General features: G+C 36.6%; 1 protein-coding gene across 1 annotated transcript in view; it reads left to right on the forward strand.

Annotated features, from left to right (window-relative positions):
- The window catches only part of SLC9A4 (solute carrier family 9 member A4), a 78,490-nt gene extending 55,280 nt beyond the window's left edge, over positions 1-23,210 (forward strand). The window contains exons 7-12 of the mRNA XM_044667045.1: positions 1,878-1,948; positions 8,552-8,713; positions 15,360-15,456; positions 18,351-18,482; positions 20,476-20,563; positions 22,858-23,210. Coding sequence (XP_044522980.1) covers positions 1,878-1,948; positions 8,552-8,713; positions 15,360-15,456; positions 18,351-18,482; positions 20,476-20,563; positions 22,858-23,210 — 903 coding nt within the window. The remainder of the gene's footprint in view (positions 1-1,877; positions 1,949-8,551; positions 8,714-15,359; positions 15,457-18,350; positions 18,483-20,475; positions 20,564-22,857) is intronic.
- The last annotated feature ends 1,953 nt before the right edge of the window (positions 23,211-25,163 follow it).

The raw sequence follows: 25,163 nt of genomic DNA on the forward strand, positions 1-25,163 counted from the left end.
ACAAATCCCTATCAAAACCTTTAGAAACTGATGGAAATGTGGGCATTTCTAATGAAGGAGGAGGAGTACAACTGAGAAGCATTATTTGTTACAAGAAACCAAAGGTTATGTATACAACAAAGGAACTGGATATTAAATTTTTCACCCTTTCCTTTTTTTCTCTTTCAGAGAGAGAACAATTAATTTGTGGCAGAAATGGGCAAACTGACATAATATTTAGGACTAAATACATACTGTAATTTTATTTAGTGAAAAGGTCAGAAACTAACACCCTGAAACTTCCTGCCTTAAATCCATTTGAAAGTTGTTCTGTATTTCCTTTGGTCTAATGTGCTGTTGTTAAATTCCCAGAAGAGAAGTCCTACCACATGTTGGATTGAGAAGAGTCTTTGAGGTCAGAAACACTTGGGTTCAATTTCTGCCTCTCATTGGCCAGGTGATCCTGGGCAATTCATTTTCCTCCTCCTTGGCCCAAGGATTCTCTAAGCCTAAATTTCAGAGAGGTCCTTTATTTTTATTGCTTTGAATATTTTATTCTCTTATTATTACAGTGAAATCACAGATTCAGATCTTTCATTTTGTTTTTCCTAAACAGTTTATATAGGTACACATTATATGTGTATGTATGTATATGGCCTAATGATAGAATGAAAGTAGCTATGGACAGAGTTTTAACATTACCTATAATTGTATTTGCTAATGTTTTTATAAGAGCAGCTACATGGTGCAGTGGATAGAGAACTGGGTCTGGAGTCAGGAAGACCTGAATTTAAATCTAGTCTCAGAGACTTATATTGTTATATGGTCTTAGGCAAGTCACCTAACCCTGTTTGCCTCAGGTTCCTCAATTATAAAATGAGCTAGAGAAGGAAATGGCAAACCACTTCGACTTCTTTTCCAAAAAAAACAAAATAACAAACAAACAACTCAACTGAAGTCACAAATAGATACACCTAAAAAAAATGACTGAAAAAATGTTTATATAACACTTTAATGTTTGCAAAGCATTTTATATGTAGTTTCTTTTTTCATTCTCATAACAATCCCCATGAGATATTTTGTATAGATATCCCCATCTTTCAAATAAGAAGACTAAGGTTGAAAGAATTTAAGTGACTTATTCAGAGTCATATAGCTAGTAACGAAGGCAGGATTTGAATTCATTTCTTCCTGACTCCTTACCCAGAACTCAAACCAATATATCACATAGCAGACCTTTTTTACTATAGAAGAAACAAGTTAAATTTAACCAGAGTGATTTTCATTCTTTCTTTACAGAGAGATGAAAAGTTGATTCTTATGTATTAGTATATGTATAAGTTTGGTTTCACTAATTGGGTACTTCTTATTTATTTCTTGTAAGATTTCAGTAGGTGATTATACAAAGCATCTCACAGAAAACCTGTACTTGTTATTAGAAAATTTGGTCATCAAGGGTAGCTAGGTGACTCTGTGGATTGAGAGTCAGACCTAGATGTGGGAGATCCTGGGATCAAATATGACCTCAGATATTTCCTAGCTGTGTGACCCTGAACAAGTCACTTAACCACAATTGTCTAGCCCTTACCACTCTTCTGCCTAGGAATTCATACACAATATTGATTCTAAGAGAGAAAGTAAGGTTTTAAAATAATTAAAGACATTCTAATAATTATCAACAAATTAATGTATAGTCTCTGAATCTATGAAACTAAGTGGTATGGCAATGCTGAGTATCATTGAGTTACTTTGAGAGATAGGCAGGCATGCTAAGAATTCTAAGATATTAAAGGCCCACTCTGCTAGGTACATAATTTTCCCAGACATGATGTTTGTTTCTGTATTTGTCACAATTAATCTCTCACTAGCTATCATTTCCTTGTGTTCAATTTTGGTAGCTGATGGACCATTTGAAGGCTGGAATTGAAGACGTGTGTGGACAGTGGAGCCACTACCAAGTGAGAGACAAGTAAGGAACCTGGGCATTTTATGGGCAGATGATACCTGGGAAAGAAAATATCCTAAGGAGGTGATTAAAGTTAGAAAGGAAGGTAGACTTAAAAATAAAGAGTAACTGAGGGGGCAGCTGGGCGGCTCAGTGGATTGAGAGCCAGACCTAGAGATGGGAGGTCCTAGGATCAAATCTGGCCTCAGACACTTCCCAGCTGTGTGACCCTGGGCAAGTCACTTAACCCCCATTGCCTACCCTTACCACTCTTCTGCCTTGGAGCCAATACATAGTATTGACTCCAAGATGGAAGGTAAGGGTTTAAAAAAAAAGAGTAACTGAAGGAGGTAATCAGGAAGTGTGAAAATCATCCCGCATGAAGAATGGTCAAAGATCTTATGAAATCAGGAGAAGAATGTGGAGATATATGATGGCCATTTTTTCAAATGTTTGAAAAGTTAACAGGTGGAAGATAAACTAAACCTGTTCTATGATGCTCCAGAATCAATCAGTGATGCAGTCAAAAATCATTAGGCACTTAAATTAAGGCACTGTTTAAAATACTCTGAATGTAAAGAAACACAAAAACATAATTCCTGTCCTCAAGGAACTCACATTTCAGTGGACAGAACTAAGATTGTTGGGTTAAAGTCAAAGAGAATGAGATCCTTTAGAAATCTGCATAATATTGCTTCCAGTGCCCTGAAACATAGAGACATATCATAATTTTCTGCTCATTATTGAGATTCCTGTGCAATCTTTATTATTAGAACAACAGTGCTAAATCAAGGAGGATTCTTTTTGGGTTAAGGGAATTGGGGAGCTAAGTTATTAGTTCAAAGCTAGGCCAGGGATTTTGTAAATCTCTTCTAGTATCTATATACTCCCCATACCCTCAACCAAAAATCTTGTGATTCTTTCTATGCAGGTGACCACCCCAATTCTATATATCTAACCCTTGTCATTCTTCTGCACTTCAGTCTTGGTTCACCAAATGACTAATAGACATTTCAAACTGCCATAGATATATCAAGTTCAATATATCAACAGCATATTTATCATATTCCTAAGAATATACTGTGTCAATATATATAATTTCCCAGTACATAATCAAGCAAGGAAATCAGGCACCTTTGGGAGGTTCAGTAACATTGACATAGTAATTAATTGGTATTACTAAGTAACTTTCCTGCCAAACACATCCATCTTTTGGTCTTCCCTATTATTTTTTAACCCTTACCTAACATCTTAAAATTAACACTATGTATTGGTTCCAATGGAGGAGAGCAATAATGGCGAGTCAATGGGGGCTAAGTGACTTCCCAGGGTCACACAGAGAGAAAGTGTTTGAGGCTTGATTTGAACTCAGTACTTCTTGTGGGCCTGGCTCTCAATCCACTGAGCCACCTACCTGTCCCCACTTTCCCTATGATTGTTGAGGAGGTCACTACCCTGCCAGTCAACAAAGTTCAAAACCTTGACGTCAGCCTTGATATTTCTTCTTCATGTATCCCACATATTCAAACAGGGGCGAAATCTTGTTGTTTCTATCTCCACATAACATCTGGCACTTAGTATCTTCTAATACCATACAGGTGCCATCTCATCTGGATTCAACTCAGACCCTCATCACCTCTTGCTGGGCCTATTGCAAGAGCTTCCTATTTGGTTTTTCTAGAGTATAGGGCTGATCACCTCAATAAATTCCAGAGTTCTCTATCATGTCTGGGATCACATTTATAACTGTTCTTTTTGCCATTGAATGCTCTTCACAAACTGGTCCATTCCTATCTTTCCAGTTTATACTATTCAAAGTAGAGTTATTTTTTTCTGTCTTGTCTGACTTTTTGTGACCCCATTTGGGGTTTTCTTGGCAAAGATACTGCAGTGGTTTGCCATTTCTCCAGTTCATTTTACTGAGGTAGGTGGAGTAAGTGACTTACACAAGGACACCCAGCTAGTAAGTGTTAGCCAGTAAAAGGCTGGAAGTGAAATTGGGAAAATGAGTCTTCCTGACCCCAAGCCCAATACTCTGCATACTGTGTCACCTTGTTGTCCATTCAAAGAATAATTGTATGTAAATGGTGACAATTTTTTTCTATCTCAATGGCAATATGCAGTGAGAATTTGAATAATGTAACCATATTTACTGGGTTTATTATCACACAAATGAGAACCTAGCTGTGTCTTTTGTTCCAATCTCTATAGTCCAGCCACATTGGCCTTCTTTTGATGACTCACAAATAGCACTCCATCTCCTCTACTCAGACATTTGGGCTAACTGTTCCCTATGCCTGGAATGCTCTTCCTCCATCTCTCTCCCTCCTGGAATCTCTGTTTTCCTTCCAGATTTGTCTCAAGCGTCACTTTGTAGATGAGACTTTCCTTGATCCCATTAGCTGCTAACCATCCCCAAGGTTACCTTGTATTTAATTTGTATAGAGATAGAGATTGAACCTATGACTTCATTGGTGTAGGAAGCTTTTAAATGAGGACACTCCCTCCAGCAATACAGGTCAGTGCCTTTTCTGTAACTTAAAAGTGTTAGAAAGTTGCCTCCAGGGCTACACGGTCAGGATGTATCAGAGACAGGACATAAAGCCAAGGTTTTCCTGGCTCTGAGACCAGCTTTTGTTATTGTTCAGTCATTTTCAGTCATGCCCAACTCTTTGTGACCCAGTTTGAGGTCTTCTTGGCAAAGATATTGGAGTGGCTTGCCATTTCCTCCTCCAGATCATTTTACAGATGAAGAAATTTAGGCAAACAATGCTAAGCGATTTACCCAAGGTCACACAGCTAGTAAGTATCTGAACCTGGGTTTGAACTCAGGAAGAGGAGTCTATCTACTGTGCCACCTAGCTTCCCCATGAGGTCAGCCTACCCTACACTATATCACACCGCCTCTAAACTTCTGGGACTCATTCCTATTGAAACGGAACAGAATTGGATGTTACTAATGGAGTCACACTAAGAGGACAATACTTCAAAACCCACACTATAATTTACATTTTTATTTATACTTGATAGGTTTAGAGCTGGAAAGAACTTTAAAAACATCTAATTAAACATTATCATGTTATTAGTAGAGAGAGATTAAATGATGTTCCCCAAGATCATATAGCTATTAATTGACGGAGTAGATTTTGCTGGATTTGAATTCACATCCTTTTACCCCAACTCCACATACTTTTTACACATGTTATTGTACTCATATGGAAAGACTGGAGATTTTTTTCTCCTTTCTATAGTACTATGATTCCTAGGTACAATTTGCCCATCAAACTGGTTTTTCTTCTGAACAATGTTTATAAATCACTGCCGTGTAAATGTTTAACACTACCAAAAACCAGGCCCTTCTGGCTCTCTACTCACAATACCATGCTCATTCTCTTAATTTGCATATGTCTTATCTAAACACACACACACACACACACACACACATATACTGCCATATGTGTAATATATTGTCATCCTTGTTGAAATATAAGCTTCTTAAAGACATGGATCATTTTCACTTTTATCTTTGCTTTAGTCATTAGCACAATGGTTTGCAGAATAGATGCCTAATAAGTGTTTGTTGATTGATTGATTGATCACATAGTCTAATCAATTTTGCCCTGGTTTGAAAATGGAAGATGTAGTTTCTCAGCCCTTGCCCAAAGGACTGCTAAGGAACAAACAACAACAAAAAAGAATAATTGCACGATACCCTGTATTTCCTGAAAGTCCTAGGACTAGGGGACTTCAAGTGTCTTTTTTTGTCATATGCCTTTGGCTTGACCAGAAAATAGTGGGAAGAATATAAGTCACTATCATTCAGGCTTTCCTTCTTCCTTCTAGGAAGAAGCCTAAAGTAGTATAAACCCTTCTTTGCTATCTCTTTCTCTTTGTATGTTCAAGACAGATGACTTCATTACTCCACTTTCCCCTTTGAAAATATAATTTCTTCTCTCTCTTTTTAATCCTCTCTTCTCGTTTTTCTTCTTCCTCTTTTAAATTGGCTTCGACCAAGGCAGCAGAACCTCTTCAATAATAGTTCTGAATGTGTTCTGTGGTAGTCAATTTAAGAGACTGGAGACAAGGCCTCACCATATCCCTTTATGATTTCCATCCTTGACTCACTTGGTTTTCCCTGTCTGCCTCCATTTTCTTTATGATTGTGCTTTGAGGCTTAGAGTTATTAGACCAGATGCCCTTCTGTCAGTTGAGTAAGTTGTGGAAGAGGTTCTGCCTGCTTTGTAATCTTATTCATCTTCCTTTCAGGAATGTTTGTCTACTTCATTAGGATTGGTGATAAAGGGTACATGCTTAACCTAAAGAAGCTGTCTGAAAAGATTTACTAGATTGTAAGGCAATAGAAATTTCTTGAAATTTCATATACATTCTTGCTCTAGGTCACTTGTCAATAAACTTTAACTCACAAGAAAATCCATGTGACTTAGTCCATTGTTTTGTGTCTTGTTGGTCAACTGCAAATAATCCTAGGAGCTTAGAGGGATGAACTGGTGGAGAGAAGTTGGGAAACCCCTTTCCCCCAAATCTCAATAGATTTTAGCTAAACATAAGTAGGTGGAGGGGAGCATGGCATAGTAAATGGATAACTACTTAGAGTCAGGACCATGGGCCAGTCACTTCTTAGTTTCTCTGGTCATCCTCTAAAAACAGAAGTTAGAAAGGAGTTGCTAATTTTGACAATGGAAGGAGTTTTTGCTCTCCTATTCTCTACCCTGATAATAACAGATCCAGACCAAATGAGAGAGAGAGAGAGAGAGAGAGAGAGAGAGAGAGAAAGAGAGAGAGAGAGAGAGAGAGAGAGAGAGAGAGAGAGAGAGAGAGAGAGAGAGAGAGGAAAACAAAGGAAAATTTTAATTAAAAGTCCCAACAGTGGAACCAGTTACCCTGTGGGGGATCAGAAACTAGTTGTCTGTCAGAAATATTATAAAAGAAAATTTTGTATCAGGTGGAATACAGGATTAGATAATTTCTAAGGTATATAATTTCAAATTCCCTTTTCTCCATACCTCTCCCATTTTCAGAACTAATTATTTGCATAGAATCAGTTCAGAAAAATATTTCCTAGAGGAAAGGATGAAATTTTAGAGTTATGGAGTTTAAAAAAAACAGCTATTTAGTGGTGGCTGTAGCAAAATGTAAATTCAAGTGAATGGAGTGAGTCATTTGCCAATTTTTCAGGCCCTTCCTGTGACCTCTTTCCCTCCTAGGATTCCAAGAGAAAGACCACAACTTTTGCTATGAATAACTATGGTGTGGTGGTGGCACATGCATGGCAAACTGTAGGCTTTTGGGTGGGTAGTGTTTTGGGGTTGGTTGTGGTAGGCCTCATAGGGATTTCCAGATGAAAACCTTTCATAGGTCACAGATGTAGGGTGATTAATCTGGTTCTGCTTGCCCCCAGAGAGCAGACCTAGGAGCAATGGGTAGAAATTGCAAAAGGGGAAAATTAAGCTTGATATTAAGAAAGATTTCCTAATGATTCATGCTATTAAAAGGCAGAATAAACTGTTTCAGGAGGTAATGGGTTCAGTCCCATTGGAAATCTTAAAAAAAAATAGTTCAGAAGTCAGAGGATCTAGGTTGAAATCCTGTCTATGACAACCTGTATGACCTTGAGAAATCATTTAATCTTCCTAGGTCTCAGTTTCCTCATCAGTAAAATGGGGGTGGGGGGATACCAAATGGTATCCACATTCACTTCTGGCTTAAATTTTGTAACCCAATAATCACATAAAGTTGTGCCTTCCTCTGGAAAAGAAAGGAGACATGTAAGCTGCCCTTTGAATGGCAAATTATCAGAAGGATTGATAACCACCACTTAAAACACACGAGGAGACAAACTGGACCACATGCTTGATGTGACGCTCAGTCTACAATGGACAAGGGGTACAGTTTAATAGTCAGCACCAAATCAGTGTGCAGCCTATTCAGTCTTTCTGTCATTCAGATTGTTAGGACATATGTTTTTGGAATTTTTGTTTTGTTTTGGTTTTTTTCTTAATTGGCAGGATTCAAAATTATCTGCAACATAATGGGGCAAAACTACTGTAACTACTGGGCCATTTAAACTTATTGGTGTCTGACTGAATAGGCCAGTATTACTGTAAGTGCAGCTGCTGCTGTTATGTACTATTAGAATAGAACATTTGTTCAAAAGCTTCAACCCACCCTCATTTCTTTTCTTACAATTTGAGCTGAGCTATGCTGGGCCTCCCCCATTCCCCACTCACTCCCACTTTTTGCCCTGATTGCAGCTTGTCCCTTCCCTTTGTCTAGCTGATTTCCAATATATGCAGGCCAGTGGGCCATCATTTCCTTCTTTCTTTGCTTCATTTAAGTAAATGCATCATTTTTTTGTAGGGGGGTGGGAAGGGGATTGTTGTTAGAAGACTAAGGCAGTTATGATTCCAGGTCTTTTTCCAGTGTTTTAAAAAGTAGGAATAAGTAATAATAATGATTGATGCCCTCTCTCCCTCCCTCCCTCCCTCCCCTTCCATTCTCTCTCTCTCTCTCTCTCTCTCTCTCTCTCTCTCTCTCTCTCTCTCTCTCTCTCTCTTACACACACACACATACGCCACTGATTTCTGAAAAGTTCTTTTTCCTTTTCAGGTTCAAGAAGTTTGACCATAAATACTTACGGAAAATCTTGATCAGAGAGAACCAGCCCAAATCGAGCATTGTTTCATTGTATAAGAAGCTGGAAATGAAACAGGCTATTGAGATGGTGGAGACTGGGATTCTAAGTACCACAGCCTTTATGATTCCCCTTCAGTAAGTAAATTCAACTTTCCAGTTGAGGAACTGTATGCCAGAATTCAAATGGCACCTAAATCATTGAACTTCAATGAAAGATAATACAATAATTCCATAGGTTTAAAACTGGAACAGATCTTGTCTTATAAAAGAGGAAAAAAAGCACAGAAAGAATAAAATATTTGTCTAGGGGTCACAAAGCTAATAAGTATCTAAAGTAGGAGTTGAGTCACTCTTCAGCCTTGGAACTGATACTTAGTATCAATTCTAAGAGAGTGTAAGGAGAAAGAAAAAGGAAGCAAGAAACAAAGAAAGAAAGAGAGGAGGGAAAGAAAGAAAGAAAGAAAGAAAGAAAGAAAGAAAGAAAGAAAGAAAGAAGCAGACTTCAAATCTAGTGGCTCCATTCTACTACTTGGGCCATTAGGTGGAATCAGGAGTAATAAATTTCCTATGCGTTAATATCAGCCTTTTCATTTGGGAGTTCACTTGCACATATCATGGATATCACCTTTTACCTTATTTCTGCAAATATCTGTCAAGCAGAATTTAACCCTATGTAGATTCATAAAATCTTCATAGAATTACCTAGGTTCAACACAATTATCCTTCTTCCTCTGTCTAACAATCTGTTTTCTCTGAAAACCTCTCAAGCCTCTTCTTGGGCTTGTGCTTTTATCAGTGACTACTCCTATAGTTTCTGTTCTTCTTTTCTTTGCCTCTATTACATCCCCATTGATTTGCTTTCACCTGCTGACCAAGGCATTTTGAAATGGAAATGGAATGGATGGAGCCCCCTTGTGGGGTTGGAGGGATAAAATGATGAGAAGGTGGGAAGTATATAATACTTGTTGGGTCACATATGGAAAGTTAAGTCTTACAAGTACATTTAGGATCTTAAAGGCAAATTATGTATGAATCTATAGAGAGTTTAGGTCTATGGGCAATATTGCTGGTGACTATATAAATTATTGAAGAAATATGGTATGGGCACATTAAAGACCACAAAATAATCATTTTAGAGTTGAAAGGGATCTCCGAAACCATTTAGTGTAACATTGCAGATGGGGAAAAAGAATTCGTCCTTCTACCCATATAGTTTAACTGATTTGCCCATGGTTATATAGGTACTAAGTATCAGAGGTGGGTTTCAACTGAGGATTTCTGATTCTAAATCCAGTGTTCTTTTTCTATCGTATCATACTCCCTAATGGAAGACTGGACAATGAATAAAAGAATATGGGTGAGGTAACTAGGTGGCTCAGTAGATTGAGAACTAGGCCTAGAGATGGGGGTCCTGGGTTCAAATTTAGCCTTGGATACTTCCTAGCTGTGTGACACTGGCCAAGTCATTTAACATTCATTGCCTCACCCTTATTGATCTTCTGTCTCAGAACCAATATACAGAGCTTATTCTAAAACAGAAAGTAAGGTTTAAAAAGAAAAGAATATGGGGATTTGAAGGAAATCAGTGTAAGCTTCCCCCTGCCCATTTCAATCTTTCATGAAAGAAAACCCCTTTCCTAAAGGGACTTTTTTGACTCTGATATTTCCAATGTATGTGACTCACTAAGAGTAAACTAGAAATATTTGAAAGTGATATAACTTTTGTTTTAGGCCATTATCTTAACCAACTAATAAATTATTCCATCAGTTCTTCTAAAAGTTAGTGTAATTCCCAAAGGTTCCTGATTTACTTACTAGCTTATGGACTCAGAGATTATATAGCAGTTATTTATAAGTCTGTTTACTTCAACATTCTTGATTAAGGTCCTGCTTTGTAAGGAGTGATAGTCTAGGTCTTTCATGGGAGCAGATGAAAAGTATGCATCTTTGTCCTAAATTGATGATTTATTAGTGATAGTATGATATTCATAACCAGCTAGAGTGTAAAATAAAGTATGAAAAGTACATAAAGGAAAAAAGAATAAGGTATAAGAAAAGATTATTTCTGACCAGGAAGTCTAGAAGAAAGAGATTAAGAAAGAATTTTTATTGAATTTTGAAAGATGAGTCAGATTTCAATGATAAAAGAGATGAAAGATGAAGGTATTCCCCATGGGGAATAGTGTGAGCCAACATGCAGAGATGAGAAAATATAGGCCCACTGTGGGCTACATAGAAAGTAGTTCACTTGGGCTAATCCATGGAATGGTGAGAAATAGTGTGAGATGAACCTGGAAAGGTAGGATTAAATAATATCCCTTTCCATTATGGCTTTTTAAGAAGTTAAAAATTACCTTTCATTTAAGAAAGTCATTTGAAAGAAGAATTAATGATGAAATTCAAAAGAAATGACACTGAGTCTATGTTTAACTCCAGGATAATTCTTTTCACTTTTGATAAAACATTATCATCCATACCATTCTTGCATGTTCTGTGTAATGGAGACAGAACTGAATTTGGAGTGAAAAGATTTGGGTTTCAAAACACAATCTACTACTTACCTCTCGGAAGCCTCAGGTTACTCATTTGCAAAGTGAGGGGGCTGGATTAGATAAAATTAATAAAGGTCCTTTTCAACTTTAAAATTCACTCTATGATCCAATGACTACTTTGTTATTTTGAAATACCATCATTTCAGCAGTGTGAGTAGTTACAAGCCTTTATGCCTGAGATGGTTTTATGAGTTTCTGAGAGAGAAGGAAAAGGTTGTTTGTTTTTTGGATTGGACCTATAATTTCATTAGTATAAAGAACTCCAGGAAGGAAATTCCCTCTACCAATATATATCAGCCCCTGTTTGGCAATTTATAGTCTATTTAGAAAATTGTCCTTAGCACCAAGAGGTTAAGTAAATTTGTCCAGAATCCCACAACAAATCTGGATCAAAGGCAAGACTTGAACCCTGGACTTCCTAATTCTGAAAATGGCTCTCTATCCACCACAGCGCATTGTCTGAGTTTCTGGTTTGTTTGTTTTTTAATTAATGGCCTGAAAGCCAAACTTCTGGTGACAAATAACTTGAAATTTAAGTTGGTTCTTGGATGATAGATATACAATTTGTCACTGAGCCTGTTGTCAAAGTCTTTTCATCTTGGTAGAACCCATTAATGGTTGAACTTTATTGTGTTCTTTTAGGAACCCAGTCACCCCCCCTATCACAACCAAGCACCAGACAATATAAGAACAGGATTTTAGTGAAGGTCAATCTTTCACTGCCTTGAACAAGAATTAAGCTGTGCTCTGGAAGACATCATTGCTTTATGTCTAAACATGTATGTGTATGAATTATTGCTGCCAACAATTATATGGCTTTTAATCATAGCTTTGGAAATATCTAATGGAAATGTGTTTGAGTTAGAAAATGAGGAACTTCCTTGGTTTTTCCTTATTCCTCTTTCAGAATTTGTTTTGGGTGTGTGAGTTGCACTTATCTCAATGAAAATCAGTTTGTCACATGGTAAAAAAATATTTTAGAGCTTGACAATTTAAAGGCATAGTTCTCAATTGACTGGCTTTCTTTACTCAAGACAAAATAAAAAAATGTCCTTTTTGTTCGAAATACCTATCTGGTGATGTCAGTTATTTCTGTTACAGTCCCCTAGACAATGATTTAAGGTCAGCAAGAGTCTCTTAGGCAGAGATTTTCTTTTTCTTTTTCCTTTTTTTTTCACTTTCTATTCTGTACAAATTAACCTGTGGAAAAACAAAATGTCGATGTAATAGAAAAAAAGTACAAGCAGAAATTACCCAATGATGACAGTTTCTGTATTTACATGGCAACTGTTTGATCTTATTGGAAACTTGTAAGAAGCCTAGTGAAAAGGAATTCCTCTGTTGAGATCAAGGCAGCTGATCCTTCTGAACAAACAAACCTTTATACAATGTTAGGAAAGAAGCATGTGGTCTGAAGTCACTTCTTAAATAGTAACACTATGGACTTATAATGCCAAATACTCACTTGCATATGCCACTCCTCCTGTAAGTTTTGTTCAGGGTTTTTGCTTGTTTGTTTGTTTCTCCCTGCAAGAGTTTGTTAGTGGTTCTGGTTTCCAAAACTCTTAGTAGCAGTTTGATGATTAGAGATGCTGTAACATCCTCCTCATTCTCCTTATTCCTTGTATTTCTGTAGTAGCTACAATTTTCAATGCACTTTCACATAAATCAATCGAGATGCATATAAAGCACTTTGCAGACTTTCAACTGTGATATAAATGTGAGCTACTCCTTCTTATTTGATTCTTATAACTCTACGAGTTAAGCAGTGTGGGTAATAATATCATTGTTATTGTTCAGTCGTGCCCAACTTTTCATGATCCTATTGGGATTTCCTGGCAAATATGCTGGAGTGGTTTGTCATTTCCTTCTTCAGGTCATTTTATAGAGAAGGAACCTAAGGCAAACACGGTTAAGTGTCTTCTCCAGGGTTCCACAGCTTGTAAGTTTCTGAGAGTCAGGTTTTCTGACTCCAGACCCAAGTGGTATGAGATCCCCTGGACTACCTAGCTGCTCCCAGGTATTGTCATTCTTATTTTCAAAGGAGGAAGCTGAGGGGGCTAAAAGACTTATGCAAGCTCAAGGAAGTGGTAACTGGTAGAAGCAACTTGTTCTGCATCATTAGTGTCAACAATTATAGGGCTTTCAACTAGAATTTTAAAAATATAGTATATTAGGGTGAAAATGAAGAAGTTACTTAATTTGGTGTGTTTTTATATGAGTCTTTCTTTTGGGCAAGGATTTAGGGTATATATTAGTACTGGGTACTTAAAGCATTTATTCTGGATGCCAAATGAATCTCAGAAATAGTAAGGGTTGCATTTTTTCTCCTTTTGTTTCTTTTCATATTATATTAATTTTGAAAGGATGTGAACATATTTGCATATTAACTATTTGCAAAATGTCAAAACACAATATTTTAACCCTCCCCAACCAGTCATTGAATCATTTGATATAAAAGAGACCAATAAAAAACTTTAGGGAGAACTCACCTGGAATTGGTTGTACAGCTAATTGCTATCTGTATAGAATAACTGTTTCCCCTCCCCCTAATACCTCTTACCCTAACAAAACTATATGGTACAGTGTTTTTCCCCATTAGAGCTTGGAGATAATGTGATGTGGGAAAAGATGGGTGCAGTACTATTTACACATAGCACCAGCTTTTTACTTGTTTTACACAGCTGCTCTCTACTGTGACCTCTTTCAATAGATGTTGAGCAAAAAGGCCTTTCCCACCTACTGTACCCCCAAACCACACTGTGTATCTGTGAGACCCTAGCATTCTCTTGTCTATGTGTGTTTCTGTAGCCATTCTTCCTGTAGGACTCCCACTGAGTTCTTTGTCTGAAAATGGAACATGAAATCTCCTGTGTGGATCAGGCATCAAAATTCTGCTCTCTGATCTCATGGATATAAATCACACTCCAAAATAAAATACTACACATAATATTTTATAGAATAAACATATGAGAAATGAATACCCCCAAATTGTAAACTGAGTGGTGAGTTGGTAAAACAGTATAGGAGAGAAAAAGCTGCCATTTCAATCAAGAAGAATTTAATTCAGATCCTGCCTCTATTAAAGGTTCTGGGCAAGTCACTTAATCTCTTAGTGCTCTTGGCAGTCTCCAAAAGTAGTTATTGTTATCATTTCATCATTTCAGTGGAATTTGCCTCTGTGACCCTTTATGGGGTTTTCCTTGCAAAGATACTTGAGCAGTTTGCCATTTCTTTCTCTCACTCATTTTAAGGCTGAGAAAACTGAGATAAGCAAATTAAGTGACTTGTTCAGGGTCACACAGCAAGGAAGTGTGTGTCTGGATTTAAACTTAGGTCTTCCTAACTCCAGGCCTGGTACTCTATATACATTTGGCCACATAGCTGCCCCAGAAGTTCCCTTCACCAATGAAATTGTAGGTCAAACCAAAAATAAATTTGGAAATGCTATTTGCATTTTTATGTAGGGTATAAATAAAGGGAAGCAAAGAAAGCAACATAGAAATCTTTCTCCCTAGGGATCTTGAATCATATTCCCTCAATCCATATGTTGAATTCCAGATAATATTTAGGAACTACTTAAGATATAAGTAATTCCCTTGTGGATAAGAAATGCATGTTAGAGTAACAAATTTTTTAAAACTCCTAGTTAACTTTTATTTGTTAATTTTATTATTATTACAGTTATTTTAATTAATTTTATTTTTAAATTTTTATTAAGTAATTAATTATTATTTGTGTATACTATAATTATATATGTTACAATAATTAGTTAAAATAATTAATAAACCATCATTTTTATTATAATTAATTTTATTGTTATTTTTACTAATACAAATCATTGCCATTGCCACTTCAGTTGCGCTAGAGATGTTAGCTTTTTCATGACTAATTTTCATTTAATTTCACTTAAGTTTTATTTAAGATCATCTTTCCTGTGTGTAGTTTCCCCATATATCTTATTAAGCATAAGAACAGGTACCCCAGGAATTACTATTTTATTATCTCAAGTCCTCAAGATAAATCAAATTGAATTAAATCTGGCCCCTTCTTAAATGATCATCTCTAAGCTTGGGAAAATGCCAGCATTGTTTTAATACTGTATCATTTAACTAGGGATTTTCAGTGGCTTTTCTTACATGACTGTTTTGAAGATACTAATCTTGGTAAAAAGTTGTTGTTTTTGCTTAGCAGAATAATGCCTGCCTTTCCTCTCCTGACACATACAGGGCACAGAGAATTCAAGGAACCAAAAGGCTTTCCCCTGAGGATGTGGAATCCATGCGGGACATTCTGACACACAACATGTACCAAGTTCGACAAAGGGTGTGTACCAATTCTTCTGGGTTCTTGTGATGAGACTTGGCATTTGTCAAGTGAACCTCTGCATTCAGTTGGCTTATTTCTTCTATATCTAACTTCAGCTAAACCATTTCATTCCTCTTGGTAGTGAAGTAGGATGTACAGAGGAGAGAAAAGTACTCATATCTAGAAATGTTTGGCGATTTATGTTACTTTATTTTGTTCCTTTGTTTTGCCAGGAAGATGAACTCTACAACATAAAAGAAAAGGCAGATCCAGAATCTTACTCTAGGGGTCAGGCTACCCTAGCCTGACAGCCATCATCCCCCTGTAGGGAATTATTAGGCCCTCCTCATGTTTACAGCCAAAGCTCCACAAAAAATAAAAAAGAAAAGAAAAAGAACAAGAACAAGAAAAAGAAAAAAGAAAGAAAGATTCCCAAGACTAAGATGTTGTTCTTCTGGTTAACTTTAGTAGAGTTCAGGAAATGTTTGACTTTTCTCAGTGCTGATTCTTCATGACTTCCTTGGGATTGACCTCAGGCTGACTTAAATGTTTGCCACTTGGTGATTTTTGGCTATACTACTAGTTCTAAACAGAACCGGAGAGATGCTGCAGTCTACTGCCCCCATTTTTCAGATGAAGAAATTGAGGCCAAAAGAGTTTAAATGACTTGACTAAGATTTCATAACTCCTTGGTAGCAGAACTGCGCCTAGAACTCAGTTCTCCAGCTTTCTAGTCTCGTTCTTTTTTTCCAGTTTTAGCAGGATAAATTCTCAAATGAAGAGTAATAATGCTTGCTACCTCTTCCTTCACAAAAATAGCTAATTAATAGATGTAGACTTATGCCAGGGTCTGAATCTACTGAAGGAATACATTTTTATATTATATATGTATGCATATATAATATATAAAATGCTATGACTATGAGAAGAGAGATAACCTCAGATCCAGAAAGTTCAAGACACCTCTCTGACACACCCTAGCTTTGTGACCATGGACAAATCTTTTAATTTCTCAGTGCTTCTGTTTGGGGGGGGGGCTTGAGGTGAACCCCCTGGGTTTGGGAAGGGTACCCTTTGCAAGGATGCAAGACTTCAAAACTTAGCTTAAAAATAAAAAGAGAAATTTATTAATTTAGAAGGTAATGTTGAATATGGCCAGGAGGACAACATAGGTGGGAAGCTGCCTCCAGAGAACATCAAGTTGGGGTCTTTATACCTTTTACAACAGTAGAGATGTGACTCTCAGAGTGGTATGCACTCAGGCATGGGACTGAGGCAGGGGGAGTTTGCCTGAAGATATAGGGGGTGACCCTCATAGTTTAGGTGACAGATGTATGTCTGAGATATAACCCAATGCTATCAAGGCATAGCCTGAAGATGTATCTTTCTGTCCATCTCAAATTTAAAGAACAATCCAAGGAGAATGTTCCTCTCAGGGTCTTATCAGAGTTATCAGATGTTTTGGGTTAGTGGTCACAAGGATGTAAGGGTTAGCAAAGGAATTTTCCTGCTTAGGTTTGCCTGAAATACTTCTCTAAGTTGGGGGTACAATGTTCCATGTGACTTCTAAGACTAGAAATTTTAGAGAAGGGGCCAACTTTCACTGGAAGAGGGAGTTTCTTCCCTAGTGAATTCCTTTTGCCAATGAAATCATAGGTCCAGTCTTCATTCGATGCCTATAATTAATAAATCAGCATAAGTATTTACTATGTAAGAACCAGCATGATATAGTGAATAGAGCTGGCTTCAGGGTTAAGATATCATGAGTGCAAGTCCTGCTTCAGTTACATCCTCTTTATTGTGACTGTGAGAGAATCATATTAACTCTCCAAAGGAACTCTTTAAGGCTGTAAGTTGAAGGGGAAATGCTTATCTTCATTAATAGGAAAACAATCCTCATTGAAAGCTCCCTGCCCCAATGAAATCAATCATTAATCAAAGAATTAAATGTCTACTCTTTGCCAGGCACTGTGCTAAGTGCTGGAAATCAGAGGCCAAGTCCCATGTACCAGGCATTAGGTTGGGTCCCTAGTTGTATTGTTTACATAGAATAGTAGATAATAGGTAGACCAGGCCAAGCAAAACAGTAGAAAAATACTTTTATATTTAGTTTCAAATGTGTAGATAAGTATTCTCTGGACAGATGACAGTCTGCTGATTTTGTGGAGAAGAAAATGAGAAAATATTTGCAAAGCAGTTTTTAAACTTTGAGACACTATTTAAATTCTAGTAATTTTCTTCTAGCTTAAGTTTTTGATAGTGACTGTTAAAATGCAATACAATGATGTTATGCTGGGAATAATGGCACCCCTATCACCCAAGATCATCTCAATACCAAGCTGCTTAGCAGATTAGTTATACAATACCTAGCAAATTCCTGAGGAACATGGGATGGGCTAAGTTTGATGAGAGAAAAAAAAGACTTTGAGAATATACATCACTACCTTAGCAGAGCATATTGTATAATTAGAATTTTGCTCCCCAGAACTCTCTTTCCCAGCTTCCCCTTGTTCCTTCTCACATTACATACTAACATAGGAAAGATAGAAATTTTGTGTAGCTCTACCCTCAGACTCTTTTCCCCTTATCGTGGCTGAGAAAGCTGGCTTTACTCAGGCTTTTACTTTTGTCCTTTTATTTCTTCTATTTCAAGTGATTATTAACAAATCTTATAAAATATAATACTTGGAGTTATTGGATATTAATTTTAATCTTACACTATCTAGGTGATATCTTGGGCAGCCAGGGGGCAACATATGCACTGTACATCTTAGTGGGTTTATTGAAAAGGGGAAAAGAAAATCCAATAAAAATGAATTTAGTCAAATTCATAATTTTGCCTCTCTTGAAAGCTATATTGAAAATGCTTACAAAATAAGCAGCATATATCTCTAATCTCATTCTCATTTCAGACTCTATCCTACAATAAGTATAACCTACGGACAGAAACAAGTGAGAAACAAGCAAAGGAAATTCTAATCCGTCGCCAACATACCTTCAGGGAGAGTCTGAGGAAAGGCAATAGCCTGCCCTGGGGAAAACCGGTACAAGTTGTTATTTATTTATTTACAGTGGAAAAATTCATTCATATATTTATTCACTTATTTATCAATATTTATTGAGCACCTATCATATTTACCTGTGCCTTAAAGTTATAAAACTTAAGTCCTTGAATTTAATTTTTAACTTTCATACAAATCATTCACTTAATTTTTTTTTTCATCTGGAACCACTAAAAAAAATGAGATTCTGGATATCATGGCAGCCTCCTATCCCTTCCTTAAGGCCTCAGGAGAATGTTGACTCATGTCAAAAGTTGTATTGGCCAAAGAATTCTAGGTATGATGTCATCTTTCCAGTATATGTTAGGACCAAGGTACCCATAACCAAAACACGCAAAGTCAGGATTCTTCTGGGAGGCCTATTGTGGTCTGGGGATTGTTTTCATTTTCCAAAAGATTCTACTGCAGCCCTCCCAACCTACTGGGTTAAGTTGGCTCCATCAACCCCTTAAGGAAGCATGAGCAACTTTCTCAACTTGAGGGCTATGTGAATTATTATATTTTTTATTTACTATATTTTGTATATAGTAAATAAAATATTTTATATTTTATTTACTATATTTAACATCCATTAAAGTTACTAATGATTTGAAACCTGATAATGATAATTAAACCTGATAAGAGTCACCTATAAGGGTATCAGCAAGTTGAAGATTAGCTCCTATTGACTAATTAAGCAAAAACTATTTTTGCTGTGAATCTCACGCCTTGGAATTAGGAGGGCTGCCTTTGATTCCTTCTGTGTGGTAGATACAACATGAGAGCATCTGAGTCTTAAAGTTAGAAATAGATTCGAATTCATTTTCTCCCTGGGCTGCTGCTTTTCTTGGCACTTCTCTTATAGTGAATCAGAATTCCTCACTAAAAATTACACCCAGCCCAATTTTGTTAGTGTTTATTCTAGAGTCAAAGCCTAATCTGGAGTAGACCATATATCTAGTACCATGTTTCTAGAGGAGCTCCAGGGAACTCCAGCTTCTTGGCATTTAAGCAAAGGATCTTTGAACATTCATCACCTAACTAAGCTAGGCTGTGTATCATTAAAAACTCAAGTATAGTGCCTTTCTTAAATGAAACACAACTTTATTCGGTCATTTCCTTGATACCAGGGATGTATTCAATGATTCTATTCCTTGTAAGTTTAAAGCAGACTGTGGACACTGGCACTTAAGGCTCTGATATGTCTCCAAATACTTTTTTGCCCCATATCACTATTGCCATATATCTTTATATATATATATATATATATATATATATATGCGTGTGTGTGTGTACCCATACATACATACATGTTTGTGTGTATATATATGTGTGTGTGTGTGTGTAAATATATAAAAAACTCCATGCAGACTCAACTATTTGATACTAGGCTCCCTTTTTTCCTGCTTTCCTGCTTTTGTCATTCTATTTCAATTGGAATAATATCAAAAACCCTCTTTAGGTCAATCGCTTCATTTTACAGATAGGAAATTTGGGTTCTAAGAGGTTAATAACTTGTCCATTGTCACACAGACAGCAAATAGGAGGGGTAGGGTTTGAACCCAGGCATTTTATTCTAAATCTAGGGCTCTGGGCCCTAGGAAGACCTGAGTTCAAATTTGACCCAGACATATACAAGCTATGTGACTGTGAGCAAGTCACTTAACCTATTTGCCTCAGTTTCCTCAATGGTAAAATGGAAATACAAATTGCATCTACCTCTCAGGGTTGTTGTGAAGATCAAATAATATATTTGAAAAGTGCCTAGCACAGCACCTGACACATAATAAATGCGTGTTTCTTTCTTTTATATCTGAATCTACTTCAGTACTTGCCATAGTGCTTTGTAGGAAATAGATGCTCAATAAATATATAAAGTCAGTGGATTAAGTTGGAGCCATTTTATAATATGTGTGTGTTGTCTAATTTCATTTGCCTTCTAAAGCTCCATCTTTACCAACTAACCTACTGTTTAATTTTCTCTTGTTGCATGTAGAGTGGCATGAAAAATATCCGCTACCTCTCCTTTCCTTATAGCAATCCTCATTCAGCAAACAGAGAAACAGGGGCTGGTGTTTTTACAGGTAATTTGTCTGCTTTTCTCTTCTTCTAAAGAATGAAAAAAGGCCCATTTCCAAACTACTGACTTTTTTCAAAGTTGTTTCACTTTTATGAAAATAATTCAAGTTTCAGACTACAATATTTCAGTAACTGTCTTTTTTTAATCTCTTAAAGCTTACAAATGCCAATACCCTTCCAACAAAAAAAAATGATATCATCAAAACACCCCAAACCCCAAAGCTGCTAGGAAAAAAAATATATTTTTAAAAAATTCTTCAAGAGAGTTGAAAGTAAAATTGTTTTAAATTCTTCAAAGTTGGGTTCTTTGTGATTTTCTTTCTTTTCTCTTTGTATTTGTTTTAGTCTAAGATTTCAATTTCAGCATAGTTTGGAATTTAATCTTTGGGAAGCATGTACTTGTTTCTATCTGGTAAAATATCATTCAGATATGAATAGCTCAAATGATCCAAACTCTTCAGGAGAGTTTTTGGACTAGAAATTGTTTCATCAGGTAGTAATTTCAGGATATAGACTGTATCTCAAACATGCTGACCTCTGGTCCACTGTCTGATCATAAATTCAATATAAGGAGTTGACTCATCAATGGGAAGCTTACCAATACTTTCCTCGGCCATTTGACAGTCACCAACAACAGTCAAGCCATCTTTCTTGCCATTCCTCACTCTTGGCACCTAACAATCATTCATCTTTTTCTATCATACACTTTCCTTATGACATCTTTTAGCCCTGCTCTTCTAAATTCCTTCTTTGTCACAAGTGGTAGCTTGCTTTCACCATAAATACACACACACACACACACACACACACACACACACACACACATATATATATATATATATACACACACACACACACACACACACACACACACATCTCTCCTTATGCTCTATAATATTTACTTTATCTCATTGGAGACTGTTGTGTTCCTTATCTTACAAACATTTACTACCAGTAGAAGATTGATATTACAAAGATGGCCATTAAAAGGATATTCTGGAGGCAGCTGGGTGGCTCAGTGGATTGAGAGCCAAGCCTAGAGACAGGAGATCCTAGGTTCAAATCTGGCCTCAGACACTTCCTAGCTGTGTGACCCTGGGCAAGTCACTTAATCCTCTTTGCCCAGCCCTTACCACTCTTCTCCCTTGGAACCAATGCACTATGTACTGATTCTAAGGTGGAAGCTAAGGATTTTTTTAAAAAGGCTATTCAAATATTTCTTTCAAAAATATGCCTGAATTGGCCAATAGAGAAACAAGTTATATTAAATGTATGTCTAGGTATTTGAAAAGTACAATATGAGTTCAATGAGACCTACATCATGTCACTCATTTCATTTCATGATGAAATATGCTATTCCTACTTATTAACCTGAAAGCTGGATACTGAAAGATGATGTTTTTCAATAGAAGGAATTATGTTAAGCCTTTTAGTAGGTTCTTTGTTTTTATTTCCCATTTTGCTTACTAACACAACAGGCTGGTTATTGCATGGGCATAATAACAAGGTTTGCAAAGTACTTTATACATATTATCTCATTTTATTCTTATCAAACCCTGACAAGTAGTTGCTATCATTATCAAATCTGAGGGGAAAAGAGGTTAAGTGACTTCCCTGGGGTCACACAGCTAGTAAGTCTCTGAGACTGGATTTGAACTCATCATCCTGCCTGGAGTCTACCTTCCTATCTACTGCACCACCTATTTGCCTTTATAATTTAAGGATTGTGAAATTCATAGAGTCCTGCCTAAATTATTTATAGCTCCATTAAAAAACAAATATCATCAGTATATGAATACTTTTCTCTTCAGTCAAATTTAATTTTCCAGGTTACAATTATGCTTTTCTATGAGCTGTAAATCTTTTCCTAACATTATGACATCATTAGTGCTTGCATTGCTTTTCAGAAACACAGAGTACTTTATAACCACTAATCTGGTAATGAAAACATTCACTCATCTACTCATCCAGGGAAATAAGAATTTCTGTGGGGGAAATGGAACAGCATAGGGGAGAGTGGGCTGTAGAAGAGGGACTAGAAAATTTGGGGTGTTATTTGAAATATTGCAAATATGTTAGATTTTACCCTGAGAGATCTAGACATGAGAATAATTATACTGAAGAGAAAGTTGTGGGAGCTGAAGGCCACAAGTGACTTGCCTAGTGAAAATGTCAAAACCAGGAATAGTGTATTCCTCCATTTGGTATTCCATCAGGACAAGTTGACCTTCTAAAATAAACACCTTGCTCTTTGTTCCTTACTCCTTTCAAATTTTGTTTGTTTATTTCTGGCCTCCAGATGATGACAGTGGTGATTCAGTCTTCTCCTCCGTTACATTTAAGCCACATACTCGAACAGGGTCACTTCAAGAAAGAAGACAGCATTCAGAAATGATTCCAATGGAGAGGATGCGTAGAGGAGGGAGATCTTTAAACTTGGGTGGTCAAAGAAGAGCTTCCCGAGGAGACCAAATAAGCAGAGTAAGACCGCCTTTAATACCCAAGCCTCGATTTCATGCAGTGGATGAGGAGTATGAGTCGGGAGAAGAAGAAGAGGAAGGGGCAAGAGTAGTGGGGCCTAGATGGACAGCAGAACCCAGAAATGGAAAAGAATACCACAAATCCCATAGTCCTCTGCTCCCAAGAAAATAATATCATTCTCCAGAAGAATTTGCCTTCATCTCCAGCAAGTTAGTCTTCTGACTTTCCTTGCCCCTTTGAAAAGGAGTTTTCAGAGTTTTGAGGAGGACAATTAGGTTGCGTTTGCTTTCCCAAGCTAAGGAAAAGGTTAGATAGGTATCTGTGAAGGCAGAAGAAAGATCATCTGTGGAGAAGTCAGCGGAGCCATGTTTTGGAACTCTGACTAAGCAAGTTGAACCACATTCTTAGCTGACACAATTTTGTGGGAGAACTCCTAATGAGTGATGAAAGATAATTATTCAGGAGGCAATTAATTACTAAGAATTTCCATAAAGTGGTATAGCTGGAGACTCTGATCTATGCCAATATTCAGGTACAGGGATGATCAGTGGTGCGTGCTGTACCATATGAATGTGCAGTTTTTAACTGTGTGCTCTGGTGTATTTCCCATTTAGACAGTCGTTACACAGTCTCCTATTTCTGGGGGAGAACCCTTGGGATTCTAGATCCTAAATCATGAAATCATGAAAAGCTGTAATTACTTTGTAACATTTTACTCAATATTAATAACAAGTATTACATAGACCATAGAATTAGTCTCTGTGAAGTGAATTTGTAATATAAAGTGTGACCAAAACTTTATATTTCAAGCCTCAAAAATAAACAAAATATAAGTTTTCATATCATTACATTCCAGCTGAATGTCTGAATATCATCATCAAACCAATAACATTGACTGAGTGTTAACTTTGTGTAGGATACTTAGCTAGGCATCAGGAAGAGAGAAGATCCCCTAGTCCAATTAACACATTTTATAGATGAGGAAACTGAGGCGTGGTAAAGTGAAGATATTTGCCAAAGGTTAAATGACTAGTTCAAAGCAGAACTAAAACTCAAATGTGTATTTCCTGAACTCTAGCCCAGTACTCTTACAAAGTAGCCCTTGTCTGCAAATTGCATATAATTTGATATAGGACATAAATGTCAGTCCATCATTCAATCAGTGGATAGGAAAAAATGATTTTTCTTGCCCCACTAATTTTTTTAAACCTTATAGAAAGCATCCAACTCAGGGCAATGCTCCAGGCACAGCAGTATAACTTTATTTTTACTTTTAATTTTTTCTAAAAAAACCCTTACCTTCCATCTTAGAATCAATACTATGTACTGGTTCCAAGGCAGAAGAGTGGTAAGGGCTAGGCAATGGGGATTAAGTGACTTGCCCAGGGTCACACAACTAGGAAGTGTCTGAGGCCAATTTTGAACCTAGGACCTCCCATCTCTAGACCTGTCTCTCAATCCACTGAGTTACCCAGCTGTACCTTATAACTTTATGTTTTAAAAATATCAAGAATCCTTTAGTCATAGGTCTAATACTGGTTTAAAGTAATATTTTATTGAAAAATCTCTATAAAACTTACTTAATTTTTAGAAATGCTAAAGAATTCTAATTGATAATGATCTCTTTCTTTGTTGAGTGGCATATTGAATCCAGAGTTTTTAAGCTGTTTTTAAGAAGATGAACTTTATAGTACCATAAGAGGGAAGTAATAAAATATCACCAGAATATAGTATAGGCATCTAATGCTGAGAGAAGGTACCAAATGTGAGCTGTCAAATATCACATAGAAACTTGGCAGGATAAATTGATAAGATACCTTGTCTCACTTGTTTCTAAATATCTTATACTCTAACAAAATAATATAGAAAACCAATCATCAAATGTGTGTATGTGTTAATTATGACAAAATGTCAAAAAAAGGATTAACTCAAGAAAAATTAATTGCATGTTAATAATAATAACAGCTAGTACTTATATAGTGCTTTAAATTTTCAAAGAACTTTACAAATATTTTCTTATGTGAGATCGTGAACTCATTGCGAACCTCACAACAAACCTGGAAGGTAGGTGCTATTATCTTTTTTTTATTTTGCATTTTCTGAGGAAACTGAGATAGATGGGGG

Source organism: Gracilinanus agilis, chromosome 3 (genome assembly GCF_016433145.1).
Source record: "Gracilinanus agilis isolate LMUSP501 chromosome 3, AgileGrace, whole genome shotgun sequence".
Taxonomy (NCBI): domain Eukaryota; kingdom Metazoa; phylum Chordata; class Mammalia; order Didelphimorphia; family Didelphidae; genus Gracilinanus; species Gracilinanus agilis.